Raw genomic sequence first — 16,502 nt, 5'->3', positions numbered from 1 at the left:
GGGATTAAGAGCAGCCCACGGTCTGTAAATCAGACGAGAGAGTGGTGCCCTCTCTCCTGTGCATCATATAGTTCCAATAGGCACCATACCCTGTGAGTTCAATGCAGACTTCATCACTCGCAGCAGTTAAGCTCTTAGCGGACCTCCCTCAGCCAGATGGCCAAGTGAGTTCTCAATAAATGTTTAACGAGGGGGGAACAAATTAAATCAGAAGGCAAATGATCAGGCACAGTTTGAACCAAGTGTAATCCATTGAAGGTGTTGTTAGGTTGGTAAAGGATTTTGGCCGGCACAATAAGACAATGAAAGCACATTCTCGATTGTAACCTTGGCCCTCGCTCCTTAACCAGGTGGGGCTAACCAACAATGCACAAGGTAATTAGCACAAAACCCCTAGCTTTTAATTTGGATCTGTTTGATTATCATAAAACACCATGTGTGGGAAGGCTAAAATAAAGAAAAGCCTGAGGCAGTTTCCTGGATGAGTTTGACACACAAATCTTCAGTTGGAAATATAGCCAATAGACATAAATTGTGATCGAGTGGGTTGATGTATGTGACATACAGCACCTAGCACCTTGTTGGTGATGCTGTTTGTGGGTGGGGCATAGCACAAATTGGTTCAGGCAGACTTAATACCATTACCATGAGGTATGGTTGAAGAGTTCAGAGTGCACATCCATCTGACAGCACGCCTGCATCCAATGAATGAAATCGACTCTTTTTTCCCCTCCTCTGGTCAATTATTCAATTACACTCCTTGAACAGGCGTTTGACCTCAGTGTTGCCTATTGAACTGGAGAAAGCAGCCAGAAGATTAAGAAAAGAGTGAGCTGGATTTGAGCGCTGTTGTAAAGAGGAAGCTCTTTTAAAGATACTGCTCAGTTGGTTGAGTGGTAGTTACTGTGCCGCTCATATACTCAGATACTTTCCTTGACATTAATTGGTTTGCTTAGCAACATTAATAATACAGTAATTGCAATTACTGGATTTTATCCTTTGTGATGCTCTTTACTACATTTCAGTTTTACACGAATGTCACGAGTTCTCTGTAGGCCAGCAGCTTTAAGATTTCTCTAAAACTCTAATGTTTCTGTATTAGTCTTCTGTTTTGTTGTTAGCTGCTGAGCTAATTACTCCAGCATGACCTGCTGAGCTGGGTCACAGCCAACATGGGGACGACTAATGAAGTGACACCCCAGAGGTTTCTTATAGTACTGCTCCAAGACATTAGAATTCCCATACATTGCTCTGGACCGATCATGCGCTCATTATGGTCCAGACTCTCGTCTATTGGATGGAAAATTATCCAGCACTCTGTCCTCTTGCAGCTCTGTCGGTGTGCAAGTGCAGACAGCTTACTCAGTCTGACTGTTAACTATGCATGCTTTTTATGTCTCCCACCCCTCAGGCAACAGTATTTGCTGCAATAAAAGATAAAATGGTCCGCATTCGTAATCTCTTTGAGTCATTGTTATCAGAAACATGCAGGCACAGATCAAAACAGCACGATGATTAAATCGGCCAAACTTTGATGGTAATTTTGATGCTGATTTCAATCTTGGCTTTTTCCAAAAGTAATGCTGAACATCTGCCACGCATTAATAAATCCACAGGCTCCCTCATTTGTTTATTTCTTTCCATTGTCGCTTGAGAAATATGCTTTGTGCCGCACACTTCCGCAGACTACAAAACAATTGAGCCCCATGGGGAAATAGGATGATAGGAGGCTTTAATGTGAATATTTCTTCTCTTTGTCACACCAAAATATGAACTAGTTCAGAACTGAGTCCCCGTTGATGGGAATGAAAATGTGTGCCTGGTTATGCCTGGCTGAGCAGAGAGCAGTCGGGCTTGGAGTCACGGGGGATTTGTTTTGTTTGGAGTTTTTTGCCTTTCTGTCTGCCAGCGCGTGGGTGGATTCATGGGGTCTTCTACATCTGTGCTACCTTACAGGTACTGCATCTTCACCATAGTCATGAACTGAAAACAAAGTGGAGAGCGTTAATTTCCTGTGACTGTCCGAGATCTCGACACTATGAGGTTGCTGAGGAGCCCCAGACTGGCCACCGTGCTGTTGGTGGTTATCTGTATTTGTGCCTTTCATACGACCTCAGCCATTGACATCCCGCTGGAAGGTAAGTCATGACTCTTTCACAAGTCACACATTCACAACAAAGGATGCAGGATGATTTAGGAGGGGCTTCAGTGGGATGACAAAAGAAATAGAAAAGAGTTTTCATAGAGCCTTTTCTTTTGTATCAAAGAAAACCTCCTCTACTGAAAAAACCATGACATCATGTGGATTATCCAGATAAAAAGATACATTATGTCTAACAACATAACTCTGCTTTCAAGTTGGAATGTAATTTTTGTATTCTGTTAACACCACAAAAGAAGAAGACAAAATCCCCTAAAAACCTCATTTCCACTGTGGGTTTTTTTTTGGGAATTACAGGAATTATCAGAGAAATGCATACCGGAAATTTGGCAAATAAAACCAAACGTCTAAGAATAAAAGACTCTATTAAAGCAGCTATGCTCTTGTCAAAATAATAATGTGAAAACAAATGCTTTAACTAAATTCTTAGCTGCCCAGGTATGCATCACTGTTTTTCTCTTCATTTGCAGGAAGTAGCTGTTTTCAGAAATTTAAAATCTAACAATACAACACATGCTCAGTGCAAGGATAGTGAAGGATTAGCAGCGAAAGAAGACAGAGTGCATATGCATCAACCAGACATTTTATTAGGTATATCTTGCTCGCACTGGGTTGGATCCACTTTTTGGTCCATATTCACATATCCCTCAATTGCTGCAGATTTGTCTGCTGCACATCCATGTAGTGACTCTCATTCCACCACATTGCAAAGGTGCTCTATTAGATTGACATGTGGTGACTGTGGAGGCCATTTGAGTACAGTGAATTCAGTGTCATGTTCAAGGGACCAGTTTGAGAAGATTTGAGCTTTGTGACAAGGTGTGTTATCCTGCTGGAAGCAGCCATCTGAAGATGGGTACATTCTGGTCATAAAGGGATGAACGTGGTGGGCAACAACACTCAGGTGGGCTGTGTTGTTTAAATGATGCTCAGTTGCCTCAAGTTGTGCCAAGAAAACCGCATTATTACACCAGCAGCAGAAGCCTGAACTGTGTCTGATCCTACCATCCACGTATTGTAGCAGAAATAGGGATATTTTCTCTCTTTTGGACCATTCTCTTTAAACCCTAGAGATAGTAGTGCAGAAAAATCCCAGTAGATCAGCAGTTTCTGAAGTACTCAGACCACTCCATCTGGCAGCTACCCTACCTTCAAAGTAACTTAAATCACCTTCCTCCTCCATCCTGATGCTCAGGCTGATCTTCAGCAGGTCGACTTGACCATGACTACATGCCTAAATGCACAGAGTGGCTGCCATCTGACTGTAGCAGCTGACAAAGTGGCTGATGAGTGTTTAAAGATGAATGCAGCCTCCAGGTCTGAAAAGGGAAACTAGGGCTGAAGTGTCTTAAACCTGCCCTCTGTCTGATGGCCTGCAGGGGGTGAACCCTGTAGTTGCAAGTAGAAGTTAGAGTGTACTTTGAGGAAGTACAGTCTAACTTATGATTTAATGCTTAGGTGAAATCTTTCCTGATGACTTTATTGTCTCAGTCACTAGTTTCAAGCTCAAAACATCTGGTTTAATAAAAACAATGTAGTTTCCAAACTCCAGCTTTAGTTCAGGCACACCACAAAAGTGAGCTCAGCTCTAATTCCAGATCAGATAACTTCTGCCAGTCTACATCAGATGATTGCTCTGCTGATTCATTTCTTCACAATCATTTGGCGTCTGCAAGCCACTTAACAACCCATGCCCACCCCTTTTATGTTATGTCTGGCTTAATCAGTGTCACATTGATATCTGCTCTGTTCTGTCTGGGGGTCTTGCTGCTGCTCTCTGCTCCACCACTTGCTTGCTTTCGAAGTATGTGAGTGGAAGCGCAGGACAGTCCCAGAAGAGATGATGACTGAAATAACAATCTTCTTTTAATGATAAAAAAATCTGCAAGAGGTAATTCACGTGTAAATTCATCTGTAAACAAATAAATCATAAAAGTTATGGTGGGGTTTCCAAATTTCTCTGTGATGAGTTACAGTTCTGCACAAATTGGTTGAATTCTGACAACAGACTGACAGACTGGCACATAAACACACATTCAGAGCTACTCCAAGAAAACGATTCATGAATGAAAGAAAGGTTAAATGTATAAAGGGCTGTTTTGTTGTTTGTGCTCATCCACAGAGAGCACTTCTCCTTGAAGTGCTTTTTATCAGAAAAAGAAAGGCGCTGAATAATTTAGAGGGGAATACATCACACTGTAGAGAACTGTTACAATCGTCAAGCATTTTGTGAATTGAATATATTTACAGTTATTATCTTGTTTGAATCAGGTTTTTCTTTCATTTTGTGTTAGCTGTATGCGTGTATCCCAGTTTCCTTGGTAACGCGCATCAACCCTCTTCCTCTAAATTATTCAGTTAAAAAATATCTCTTAAGGCCTTGATAAAGAACAGTTCAAACAGGTTTTGTGAAAAAGGCGGCTGCATTTTGGGGCTCATTGTCAGAGAAGTCTTTTTAATTCTAGCTTGTGTTTTCCATAACACGGGTGTATGTTACAAAGGGCTTGTGTTTAGAGAATACTTGACAAGAAAGGATTATTCCCACACTGCTGACTGTTTCTGGTTTATTTCCCCCTGCTGCCATGGATTATATAGTTTTAGGTCACATAAACAGTAAGTTTACCCTGCCATACTGTAGCTAGTATTAGTGAAGTCTTCTGCTCTTTCCTTTTCATCTCCTGGCTTTCAATTAAGCTTAGCACTAGCTTTACTTACAGCCATATGTGTTGGATCTGAATACCATGTGTCATCAGTCATGACTCCATAATACTGGTATTTACACTTCTAGCACTTCTAGGACTAGGCATGTGCTTTTCCATCCACACCACATGTCACTGCTTTATCATCAAGGCCATCAGGGACTAAATGAAGAGCTTTTATTGTGATTCATTGCATTAGCACACTGTCATCTTAATAGATACATTTGTTTTCTTTGTTTTTGGACATGTAATTGTCATAGTAGTGCAGTGGTTCCCAACCAAGCAGCAATGAAGCTAAGTTGAAAGTGCCAAAACTGCAGTTCCTCAGTTAGCCATTTGAAGGTTGCTACAGAAATGAGTTAAACCCATACATTTCCATTCTACAGTGCCCAATGTTTGATCATTAACCCTCTGAGGTCTAATTTGTAAGTGGTGAAAACCAAAACCCTAACCCGAAATCCCAACCCGAGGCAACTAAAATATGCAATAATGTTTTAAATACTTTGTTTGCAATCAGGAAGAGACCTAAATCATTCTTAATAAGGGGTCTTGGGAGCCGCAAGGAGTAAAACTATTGTGGGCCCTACATGAACTAGCCTACATGGGTCCCACGTGGGTTTTTTTTGGGCAAGCCAACTATGGGTTTGCTAATAAAACCCATAGAAGGTCCCCAAAGGGAAAACCTGCTGTGGGCTCTGTGTGGGCACACCCGCTTATGACCAGTGTGGGATAAGTTTGTGTTTGCCCACAACCCCCACAGTTCACCCACACACCTTCCCACTGTGGGCACATCTACTGGGTTAGACCGCAGAGGGTTAAAGACCATGTTTGGAGCCTTGTACACAAAAATGGTTTGGGCCTCTACTGATAGCCTCAATCTTTATATTAACAGTTACAGCAGTCACACCCCTGATCAGTGTCTGCTTGGCATCCACTAAATAAAGTCATTGAACTGGACCATGTTGTAACATGTTTAAGGTGTTGGTGCCTTTTGCAGCATTTTAATCCCATTATTTGACAAATGTTATGACCTCCTGTGAGGTACAGACCAGCCAATTTTGCTGAGTAGAATTCTAGTATTATATGATTTGATATTATGAATATGTTACATGCACTAATTAGCAAGTATCTGTGACTGTGTATTACATCCATTCAGCTTATGGATGCTAAGTAAACTTGCTAGAATTAGCCTGTAACTGACTGATAGCACTTGTTGAAATATGGTCATTTTTGTCTTCCAAAATACAACAAGATGGCACTTTTCCATGCCAGACCTCTTAAAACCTCAAAAGCAGACTATATTGAAGATGTGTTGAGCTAAGTCAAAAGCATATTCCTCAGGAAATTGGCATTCACAAATCTAAAATGTTGGGAACCACTGTCCTAGTATCATGATGAGTATGACACATTTCTTAATAGCTTTCTTGAAGCCTGTGTTGTTTCTTTAATTTTCATGCTTGCCTGTCTGTTTGTTGCCCAGTTGAGCAGCTGCCCACCATCACAGCTCAGTCGCCCAGCACTCTCATCGCCTTTCCCTTTGACGAAAGCTTCCCCGTGATTTGTGAAGCCAAAGGGAATCCCGAGCCAGAGTGAGTACTTCAAAGGACGGGAGCTTGTTATTAGCAGTCAAACAGACACTAAATACCAAACAACACTTTAGCATCAACATGTTGCACTTCGATGCTTTGATTTGTAACTTTCGGTACTGAGTGTTCTACGGTCTCAGCTTTAAGACTTGACATTTTAACACTGGCTTTCTTTATGTAGATTCAGATGGACAAAGAATGACCAGGAATTCGACCCCTTTCAAGACCCCCGCCTGATGAAAGAAGAGAATTCTGGGACCTTTGTGATACCCAATAATGGGAACCTTACAGAGTACCAGGGAACCTATCGCTGTTACGCCTCAAACAAACTAGGCATCGCCATATCGAAGGAGATTGAGTTCATTGTGCCCAGTGAGTAACCTGCATCTTTGAGTGTGCGTGCAGATGTGTGTGTGTGAGGTGCTCTGTTACAGAGCTTTCAAAGTGATTCAGGGCCAGCAGCTCCCTGTAATGACTGCACCTCTCTGTTGTGAGCTTTTCATTGTATTGGACGTGGCAGAAAGTCATTGAGGTTCCCGAGCGCTCCACCCCTCGCAGCGTCTCATCTGTAGGTCTGCACCAGAAAAAGCATCGGGTGTGATCTAGCCTCTCCATCATTTCCTTTGCCTCATTTTTCATTTTGTTCCCAAGAACACTACATAAATTCTCCAAGAAAATCCACTCCACAGGGGACTTTGACTAAATTTGGCTGGGCTTCAACTGCTCAGCACTGGTGACAGGGCCATGAACAATAGCGGTAGGGATGTCTGTTTTGTTTCTGAGGGCCAGAACTGAAGATAATAAATAAATATATAAATAAATAAACAGAGCACACTAGGATTCAATCTATTGAATGATTCGCAGCACAGGTAAAACTGACACGTGCTACACGTAGAATTCAAGAATGATATTACTGCCACCTTCTGTTGAAAAGAAAAACTGCACCACACTATTTATTATTTTTTTCAACTCTAGTTTATCTTGTTTTCAGATGTTCCTAAATTCCCTAAAGAGACACTCGATCCTGTCGTGGTAGAAGAAGGCCAGCCATTTACTTTAAAATGTGACCCACCTAACGGTATACCTCCACTGCAGATCTACTGGATGACTATTAGTAAGTAATATCTCATGTTGTGATGAGTGCACAGTTTGGTGTTGACTTTCTTTTTTTTCTTTCTTTTGTGTCCCGTTTGGATCTTTAGCCATCAGAATTGTTGTCTTAAGGCCAAGAAAGATGCCAAGCGGATTTATTTTACCAAGTGGATCATCATGGCCTTGCCATATTGGTCCTTTATGATTGACCTTTATTATAATTATGAATTTATTTTGTTTTCAGTTGTGTTGACTTTCTAACTTGGTTAATTAAAAATAGTTTAGACGGTAAATTTCATAAGATATATTAGGCTTATAAAAATGTGTTTTGAATCACATGCTAATCAGAAGGAAAGTCACTGCAGACTCTCTTTTCAAAGCCACAGAACTTCTTTATATTCACGTTCCCACATACATGAAATATATCAGGTAAAATGTTTGTTATGTTTAGCTTTACTGAAGAGTTGGAAGAAGCCAGTAGTAAAATTATGGTATGGAGTGTTTTTGAACAGTTTAAAAGATTTTTTTTCCATGTATAAAGACACTTCACAGCCGTGGTGGCAGAAGTGTTATAGAAGTGTTATCCATTATATCAGTGCAGAAATGACTGCTTCAGCTGGTGGGGTTATTAGAGTGATGAGCTTTCTCTGCTTCGTAGGCAGTTTGGAAGTTTATACCAGAGATAAATAAGGTACAGAAGACCAAAATAAAGACTATTCTTCTAGGTCTTTGTAAAACAGTGAAACATTCATTCTCGTTGTGCCACAGTTATTTAAAAATGAGAGGGGAATTCATTATTGTGTGCAGCTGTGTTTATGAAACATATAACAAGTGATCCAAATTAGATGATGGTAGTTGATTTTTACTATTCCCAAGCCATAAAATTTCAATCAATGTCAATCTGTAAATAGATATTTTTTTGTGAAGGTCTTAGTAACTGTCTCAGTGAAGTATTAGGAAAATTACTTCATTATGTTCCAATGTCGTTTAGCTGGGTTAAGCTGAAGTACATGGATTTAAATCAGCAGTTGTTCAATTAAAGATTGTTTACATCTACATGGAATCATTGCCACCGTCTTCCTGTGCTCAGATCTCCAGCACATTGAGCAGGATCAGAGGGTGTCCGTGGGCCTGAACGGAGACCTTTACTTCTCCCACGCAGTGGAGAAGGACAGCGGGAGAGACTACTGCTGCTTCGCCTCCTTCCCCAGAATACGAACGATCGTTCAGAAGACCGCCATGTCTGTCATTGTCAAGACAAGTAGGTGTCTCGTTGTTTTCTTTGTCTCCACTCGATTATTGTTTGCCTCTCAAACCAGCGTGACGTGTACTTTGATTTTGGAGCACTGTTCATTTACCAGCACATTCGCCGATACCGTTGTTGAAAGGAAACACTTCAAAAGCCATCCCAGTGTCACACTGTTTTGTTTGTGCGCGTCTTTTTGTTTCTATGATTTTATGATGTGACTCAGATGTTGGTGATGTGCATCATCCACATTTTTCACATGTTCATTGTGTGTGTGTGTTTTTTTTTCTTGTTTGTTTGTGTGTTTGTTTTTTTGGTCTCATCCGTCATGATTTTAGGAAAAAGTGACAGTTCTGAAAATGGTAAGTTATATTAGTGTATTTCTGCATGTGTATGAACTGCTTTATGCACAAGAAAGATGTGTGAATACGCTGTTCTGTCTTACTGTGTATTCTGTTCTTTTCAGCTAATGCAATTCTGGAGAGAAAACCCTCTCTTCTGACGCCCCCTGGTGGCAAATCAGAGATACAGCTGGTCAAAGGAGAGGACCTGAACCTGGAGTGTATTGCTGAAGGATTGTGAGTAATAATTTACCTTAATGTTTTAGAGTTACTATATTAGCAGTTATATTGCTATGTTAGAGTAGCATGGTGGTGTGGATGTGTTTGCATGGATTCTCTTCAGGTATTCTGGCTTCCTCGCACAGTCCAAAGACACTTAATTAGTTTGGTTGGTTGTAGGTGTGAATGGTTGTCTGTGTTTTCCCTGTGACAGACAGGTGACCAGTCCAGGGTCTAGCTATCTTTCTTGCCCTATGACTGCTGGGATAAGCTCTAGCCCTTCCAGGACCTTTAATTTTAGCCATGTAAAGGCAGTATGTCACTATTTTTAGGCTCACCATTTGTTCCCATTTTCTGTCAGTCCAACTCCACAGGTTGAATGGATGAAAATGGGCCACAAATTTCCTAGTAAAGTGAGATTTGAGAATCATGGAAAATTGGTGATTGTGCCAAGAGCTGAGCTGGAAGACAGTGGGAAGTACATGTGCAAGGCAAAGAATCCACTGGGAGAAGTTCAACATACCTTCACCGTGACAGTCGAAGGTAAAAACAGTGTACAGTGCAACACACTGCAATGTTGTCACATCTGGTTTGTCTACATTGATTTCATTATTTCTGTTTGACAAATTCGTCTAATCATTGATAAAAAGGGGTTTAAAGACCAGCTGCTGTGACGATACATTGTGTTAAAATCCTCACAAGTAAAAGTTCTGCTTTAAGAAAAAGTATGATTCTTCTGTTATTGTATATCAAATTATCACCTAACTCTAATGCTTTAATCTGTAAGTAAGATTCTATGATTAGTGGAAATGGAGCTAGTTTTTATTTAGTTAATATACTCTGTTCCCACTTTACGGATTGTGGATCTGCCAAATGGTTATCAGGTACAGGAAAGATTAAGAAAAGGCTCTGATGGCTGATACAGTTTTATTCTTATTTTCCTCAAATAAGCCTCAAATGGAAAAAAAAAAGCTTTAAATATCATTGAAAGATGAAGATCTGATTGCATAAACATGCATTTTCACTGTCAGCTTCCTTTGTTTTGATTGCTATGTTAAACATGGTTGTGTGTGTGAAAGACGGTGTTAAGAATAATTCCAAGTAATGCATAATAGTATAATCTCTATATCATGGTGGCAGGTGGTGAGGCTGAAGGCAGCGGAAGAGCCTTTTGTGGGTCCATTTCTGTGTGTAATCGGTAGTAAATGTAGCATTCATTTTTACTGAATAATACATATTGCGTAACTATTCCTGTGATTGTGTTCTCCTCTGTAAGTGCTCAGTGTCTTCTTTATACTGATAACATCACGCTGACTGTGTGTTCTCAGAGCCTCCAGAGTGGGTGTTTGAGCCTGAGAGTCAGCTCAGTATGATCGGCTCAGACGTGCACATCAAGTGCTCTGCCAGTGGGATTCCTCAGCCGACGACTACATGGAGGGTGAACGGTGGACCTCTGCAGGGTCAGTCCCACAGCAGTCTCACTTAAAGCTCACTTCACTTCTTTGTACTGCGAGCTCCTTGTGATTGCTAGACATGTTGAACCCCACAGAAAGGCTAAAGTTTGATGCTGTTTTGTTCAGTGTTACAACGTAGAACATGAGGAGGAAGTATCCAGAAGTGGGAAAGTACTCCAAGGATGATGAATGTGAACATAATTGTTTAGTATCTGTTGAGACACAACCATAGAATCTAAGAAAAGACAAACAGAGACAAGTAAAACACTGACGTGAATGCTATTAATTAGGTTTGTACATTAAAGGTAATGTGCACTGCATGTTTGAGAATATGAGGGATATAAGACCTTCTATGGCTTCAAAAACCAAAATATGAAGTCACTTAAATCCCTGACAGCTGGGGAAAGTTTATTATAACAAATCTAGTTAGGGCTACGTTAGCTGCAGTGTTAACTGTTAGTGTGAAGCCTCTAGGCTATGTTCACATTGTGCACAGGTACTTTAAACATTGCAATACAACCCCCCTAAAAACCATCCAAAAAAGCAAACAACCAATAAAACCAATTGTAGTACCCAGTTAGTTCACTGGGATTTAGTGTGAAAGGCCCCTGGTGGGGGCGTCAAGGTACTGCATGGACGCGTAGCAAAGTATTTTTCAATGAAATTATAAAATGATTTAAGTTTGTCATTTAAAATTGAAAATAGAGAGAACATATATTTATGATTAAATATTTATATATACTACAAGGATGATGAATGTGATCTGTTGAGATCTGTTTTGATTAAAGATTAATTAGCTTAAGAAGAGGAGTGAAAGAAGCCATCTATGTCCACTGTGAGCGACCATCTTTGAACAGAGCCGGTGGTTTACGACACCAACTCTCTGCCATCTATAATCCAGTTTTGAGATCCCTTCCCAGACGCCTTAACGCCCACTCACATCCTGGGCCATCTGATCTCAGGAATTCACATGATAAGGTGGGGCCAGGTTTCACAATGAACACACCCGAAACTCTGGCTGATTGGGACCCACACCCAGTTTCACACCTTGGCTCAGGCGATTAGAGGATCATCAGGGGGTCCTTTTGTCCCTCTGTGGGGGGTTACTCCCACTAGGTTTATATCTGGGACTCTCCACCATTTGACCTTAGAACTGAAGAAGCTTCTCGGATGAGAGGTGAAACGTCTTCAAGCAACTTAAAGAAGTCCAGACGCTTTTCTTTCCAAGCTCCTTTGACTACGATGACCTGGATGACTGAGAACCTTCACAGACATATAGCTTAAGAACCCAAAAAATTCCTGTTTTTTCTCACTTTTTCTGTAACGCACTAAAGATACCACACCTCAACTCCAACATCTGAGTTTGTATGATTGCATGTGCCCGATTTCCAGGGTAAAACTGGTTGAAACAGAAGTTTACGTTGGTTTGCTGCTCCATCTTTTGGTACAGATTGGTAGTACACCAAAGTGTGGCCAGGTCCTAGGTCAACTTCAGCCGACATCACTTTAACACAGCAAACACACAGATGTTTTAGACTTAAAATCAAAGTGATTGTTGCTTCACATTCTTTTGATGTTAGTTAATTTGGGAATTTCAGCTTAGCATATAGATTTTTTTTAATTGTGCTGGTTTAAAACTTTGTGTTCACTGAGTGTACCTTTGTATTATTCCAGAGTCCCCAGCACGAAACAGGAGGGTAATTGGTGACACCATAGTTATACATAATGCCCAAGTTTCTGACAGTGCTGTCTATCAGTGTGAGGCCTCCAATAGACACGGAACCATTCTGTCCAATGCAAACATCATGATCATGAGTAAGTATATCAGCGAGCCACAGTTTTATTAAATTCTGCTTCACCATCCGAGGTCTATGAAAATACCATCCATACAAAGTATTTGTGTCGCAGCGTACATGAATAAGGTTCAGACTTCCTTGTGAGACACAGAGAGATCGCTGACTGATGTGTCAAGCTCGAGAGCTGCCGCTGATGCTGGCATATGCCCATAAAACAGTGAGGAGCCCAGGGAAGGAGAGCTGTCCTTCATTCAGGATGGCCGTTCTCCCTGTGGAGCAACAAGCCCTGTTCCCTACCATTTATATGCTAACAAGTCCCTTCTCAATTCCATACCAATTCGAGTGCCACAAGACAAACATGTGCTGCTTTACAAGAGCAGATTAAAAAAAAAAATCTGTTGTGCAGCTCAAATGTGGGGAGTTGCTTCTTGGTGACACAGGAGTTAATAAAGCTGGACAGTCTCTCAATGCTGAGTCCCAGTTGCTGCCTTTGTAAACAATTAGTAGAGACAGAGCGTTTTAATGGGAGGCTTTGGCTACAACTGATAAGGTGCACACACTCAGCGAACTCATTATTCCATTGTTTTCAGCTTTGATTTCTTTCTCACATTTGCTCATTTCTGACAACCTGTCAGCTGAATCGTTTTTTTTTATTTTCTTCTTTTTTTTTTCCTTTTTAAAAACACAACAAGCTCATAGTTAATGCACAAGTAAAGCAACACTGTTGTCACCTCATTTAACCTGCAGTTATCTGCCTATTTCCATTCCTGTTTTATCAGCTTTTAAAACCTAATCTAGCTGTGTGGGTTTTTTTTTTTTTTTTTTTTTTGTCGAAGCCATTTCCTCCACGGTGAAAAAAATATATTGTGCTTTTCTAACAGCACTGTTACGATGTTATGATGAGCGTCTCCTGCTGGTTTTTGCAGATTTGCAGCCCATGATTTTAACAAGTGAGGGGGAGGAATACTCTGTTGTGGAGAGGAAGGGAGTGACGATGCACTGCAAGGTCTTCAGCTCTCCTCCTTCTACAATCACTTGGTAAGTGTAGCTTTTTTTACCAGCAGAGGGCAGTAGATCTCAGCTGGTCGATGCGTGCACTCCCTCAGTATACTGGCTGTTTCATTACCCACGACCTGCTATTTCTTCAAATCAAGCTGAAGTAGCCCTGTCACTCAGCTCTGATGTCCTGCTTTTATCGCTTCACTGCTGCCATAGTGTAGTAGTGTAGACCACCTGTATTTGCATTTATTTTTCTCCCCTCTGACAACTTTTGCATGTTCTCCAGGAGCAAAGACGACTCCCCTGAATCTGTTCATGGACCCAGGTTTACTGTTCATGAAAACGGGTCACTGAAGATCTACAATGTGGAGAGGGGTGACACAGGACAGTACACGTGTTTGGCCAAAAACACAGAGGGATCATCTGCTATCAATGCCATGCTTTATGTAAAAGGTAAACAGTTTTAGTCATTTAAAAGAATTGTGTTAAGCCTCACACGGGCCTCAAAATGTAAGTAACTTGGTCCTTCCTTTGGAAGATCCCACTCGAATAGTAGTGGCCCCGGAGGACCAGCGGATCCTAATAGGTACCACGGCCCAGCTCTCATGCCTGGCGGAGTACGACAAGTCTTTCAGCAATGACTTTGAGCTCCTGTGGGAAAAAGATGATATGGAGATAGCCCTCAACTACACTGAGAATTCAAGGTAGAATTTTTATTTATTTATTTGGTGAAACAGCACTGCAGACCTAATCCCAGCTGAAAAGCCCTTTTCCTTTGGTAAATCAATACCCCGTCTCCATGTTTCTACCGACAGATACTTTGTGGAGAACGGTGTTTTTCACATCATGAATGTGAGCCACAGCGACCAGGGTGTGTACACATGTGTGGCAAAAACTCCAGCGGACCAAGACGTGGCCTCAGCCCTCCTCATGGTGTTAGGTGAGCTTACGTGTGAGCGCTGCTTCGGGGGTCAAAAGTTCAGAGCACCCTGGTGCTACATTAATGCGCAGCAAATTCGAGAAGGCCACAAAATGTCAGGAAGCCAAGCGCAGAGCATGAAGGTGCAGACCGTGGCTTTATTAGCACAGCTTCTTTGAAGATGTTGTCGACATGTTAAAGTCTAAAGAAAACAGTGACGGGCAGCACAGCGATGCAGCTGGTTCCACATCCTCTGACTCCTGGGAACGATTGAACGTTTGCTCCCCGGGTCTTTTTCTTGCTGCAGAGATCTTGTGTCCCTGTGATTTTCTTTTTCTAAAAGCCGTGCCGTTACAATGATTTTCAGATGTCCCCGATGCGCCGGAGAACTTGGTACTGTCTGACCGCAAGGGCAGAAATGTGACGCTGAAATGGGTCCCCGGGGACGACCACAACAGCTCAACCACAGGTAAAAAGGAGCATCCATGTGTGCAGGTGTCAGGACATACAGCGCAGAGAGGATCAGTGCATCTCGTAGCGAATGCCATTAATATGACAGACACATTCCTGAGCAGCATCCTGCATGTAAATAGATTTGTTTGATACCATCTTGTACAATATGAATCCATTATTGGTTCATCCAAGCATGAATCATGATTAGTCTCCCTGAGGAATGTACAAGCCCAGAGCAGGGTTTGAGGCGTTTTCTGCACAGCTGGTGGTTAGATAAGTAATCCTTTGGCAGGATTCATAGCGGTGAGGGAGACCTCTGATTGTCTCTATGCCTGTCAACAGAGTTTATTATCGAGTACGAGGAGAGCCACTGGGAACCAAGCAACTGGAAGGAGCTACTCCGAGTACCTGGGAACCGCAACTCTGCTGAGCTCAAGCTCAACGGCAATGTCGACTATTGCTTCCGAGTGTCCGCCGTGAACGCTGTGGGAACCGGGCGTCCTAGCGAGGCCACAGAGAGATACAAAACTCCTCCAGAAGGTCTGAGTTTCCTCCTTTCATCGCTCAGTATTTACCAGTAGTACCTTTTGTTAGGGTCTTCCAGCCCACTTGATACGCTGCTGCTCTGTGAACTTTAAAACACTCAGACCTGCTACATAATTGATTCCATTCTTGTTGAAACTCTGCTTTCTCGCGTGCCTCGTTCACTGGAGATTTCTTCCACTTGCAATGCTGACAAAATCTATACTCCTTTTCCTCCACAGCCCCTGACAGGAACCCTGAAAATATCAGAATCGAAGGTCATTTGCCACATGAAATGGATATCAAATGGGAGGTAAGAAATAGACTTTGGTCTTTTTTATTATCTTCTTTCTGCAAGTTCTGCGACGTGGCCTACCTTTACGTAGCACATTATTCCTATCGTTATAGTTTTGAGCAGTCAAAGAATTTCTGAGAACAGAGATAAAGTTTTATCAATGTTTCATAGGCTATTACCAATAGGAATTAAAGAAACAGAAATGGCCCATTTATGATATTTCACTCTAGAGATCTTTAAAGAAGCCCTTTTCTGGAATGTCCATGAATGAGTTCCTCATTCAAGGCTGCTCTCTGTCTTTGATTAGAAAGAGAAAGGAAAGCTATGAAGATAAAAAAAATTCTTTTTAACACTCACAGTCATATATTGGCCTTTATTGTAGAAAGATGAATCTCTCCTTCACTTATTATCCGGTTGCCCCGTCATGGTAATGTAGCCCCTGAATCCTGGATTCATGAGCTCTCCTACTGTTAATGATTTGCTTTTGTGGATAATGGTATCTCATTCTATTTCTCACGGTCTGACTTCTGTGACGAGATGAATCTTTTCATCTATAAAGTCTCAGCAAGCACTATATCAAAGAAAAGCCTTGCTGCTAGACCAGGTCAATTGTTCCATTGTTTTATTAGATGGTGGGATAAAGCATTGTTCCAAGCAATGTTCACCGGACAAGTCATTTTTTTCCCCTATGGAAGGAGTGACATAGCGTGGTGAAATATA

General features: G+C 41.5%; 1 protein-coding gene across 11 annotated transcripts in view; it reads left to right on the top strand.

Moving 5' to 3' along the window:
• Window positions 1–16,502, top strand: part of chl1b (cell adhesion molecule L1-like b) — a 77,366-nt gene that overhangs the window by 43,278 nt on the left and 17,586 nt on the right. For 8 of the 11 annotated variants that reach the window (XM_085405659.1, XM_085405664.1, XM_085405653.1 and 5 more), the window contains exons 2-19: window positions 1,957–2,138; window positions 4,757–4,774; window positions 6,341–6,449; window positions 6,628–6,818; window positions 7,438–7,560; window positions 8,629–8,799; window positions 9,123–9,146; window positions 9,251–9,362; window positions 9,706–9,887; window positions 10,673–10,804; window positions 12,473–12,613; window positions 13,521–13,632; window positions 13,880–14,046; window positions 14,132–14,297; window positions 14,409–14,533; window positions 14,880–14,981; window positions 15,308–15,505; window positions 15,730–15,800. In XM_085405659.1, coding sequence (XP_085261785.1) covers window positions 2,039–2,138; window positions 4,757–4,774; window positions 6,341–6,449; window positions 6,628–6,818; window positions 7,438–7,560; window positions 8,629–8,799; window positions 9,123–9,146; window positions 9,251–9,362; window positions 9,706–9,887; window positions 10,673–10,804; window positions 12,473–12,613; window positions 13,521–13,632; window positions 13,880–14,046; window positions 14,132–14,297; window positions 14,409–14,533; window positions 14,880–14,981; window positions 15,308–15,505; window positions 15,730–15,800 — 2,244 coding nt within the window. In that variant the 5' untranslated portion in view covers window positions 1,957–2,038. The remainder of the gene's footprint in view (window positions 1–1,956; window positions 2,139–4,756; window positions 4,775–6,340; window positions 6,450–6,627; window positions 6,819–7,437; window positions 7,561–8,628; window positions 8,800–9,122; window positions 9,147–9,250; window positions 9,363–9,705; window positions 9,888–10,672; window positions 10,805–12,472; window positions 12,614–13,520; window positions 13,633–13,879; window positions 14,047–14,131; window positions 14,298–14,408; window positions 14,534–14,879; window positions 14,982–15,307; window positions 15,506–15,729; window positions 15,801–16,502) is intronic. The other 3 variants (XM_085405658.1, XM_085405657.1, XM_085405660.1) reach the window with 3 other exon arrangements.

Source organism: Rhamphochromis longiceps, linkage group LG5, assembly GCF_057381845.1.
Source record: "Rhamphochromis longiceps isolate RC_006_pf linkage group LG5, R_longiceps_female_GT1.1, whole genome shotgun sequence".
In the NCBI taxonomy this organism is placed as follows: domain Eukaryota; kingdom Metazoa; phylum Chordata; class Actinopteri; order Cichliformes; family Cichlidae; genus Rhamphochromis; species Rhamphochromis longiceps.
Note: the sequence above shows the minus strand (reverse complement) of the source record. Positions and strands in the feature narration are given on the sequence as shown.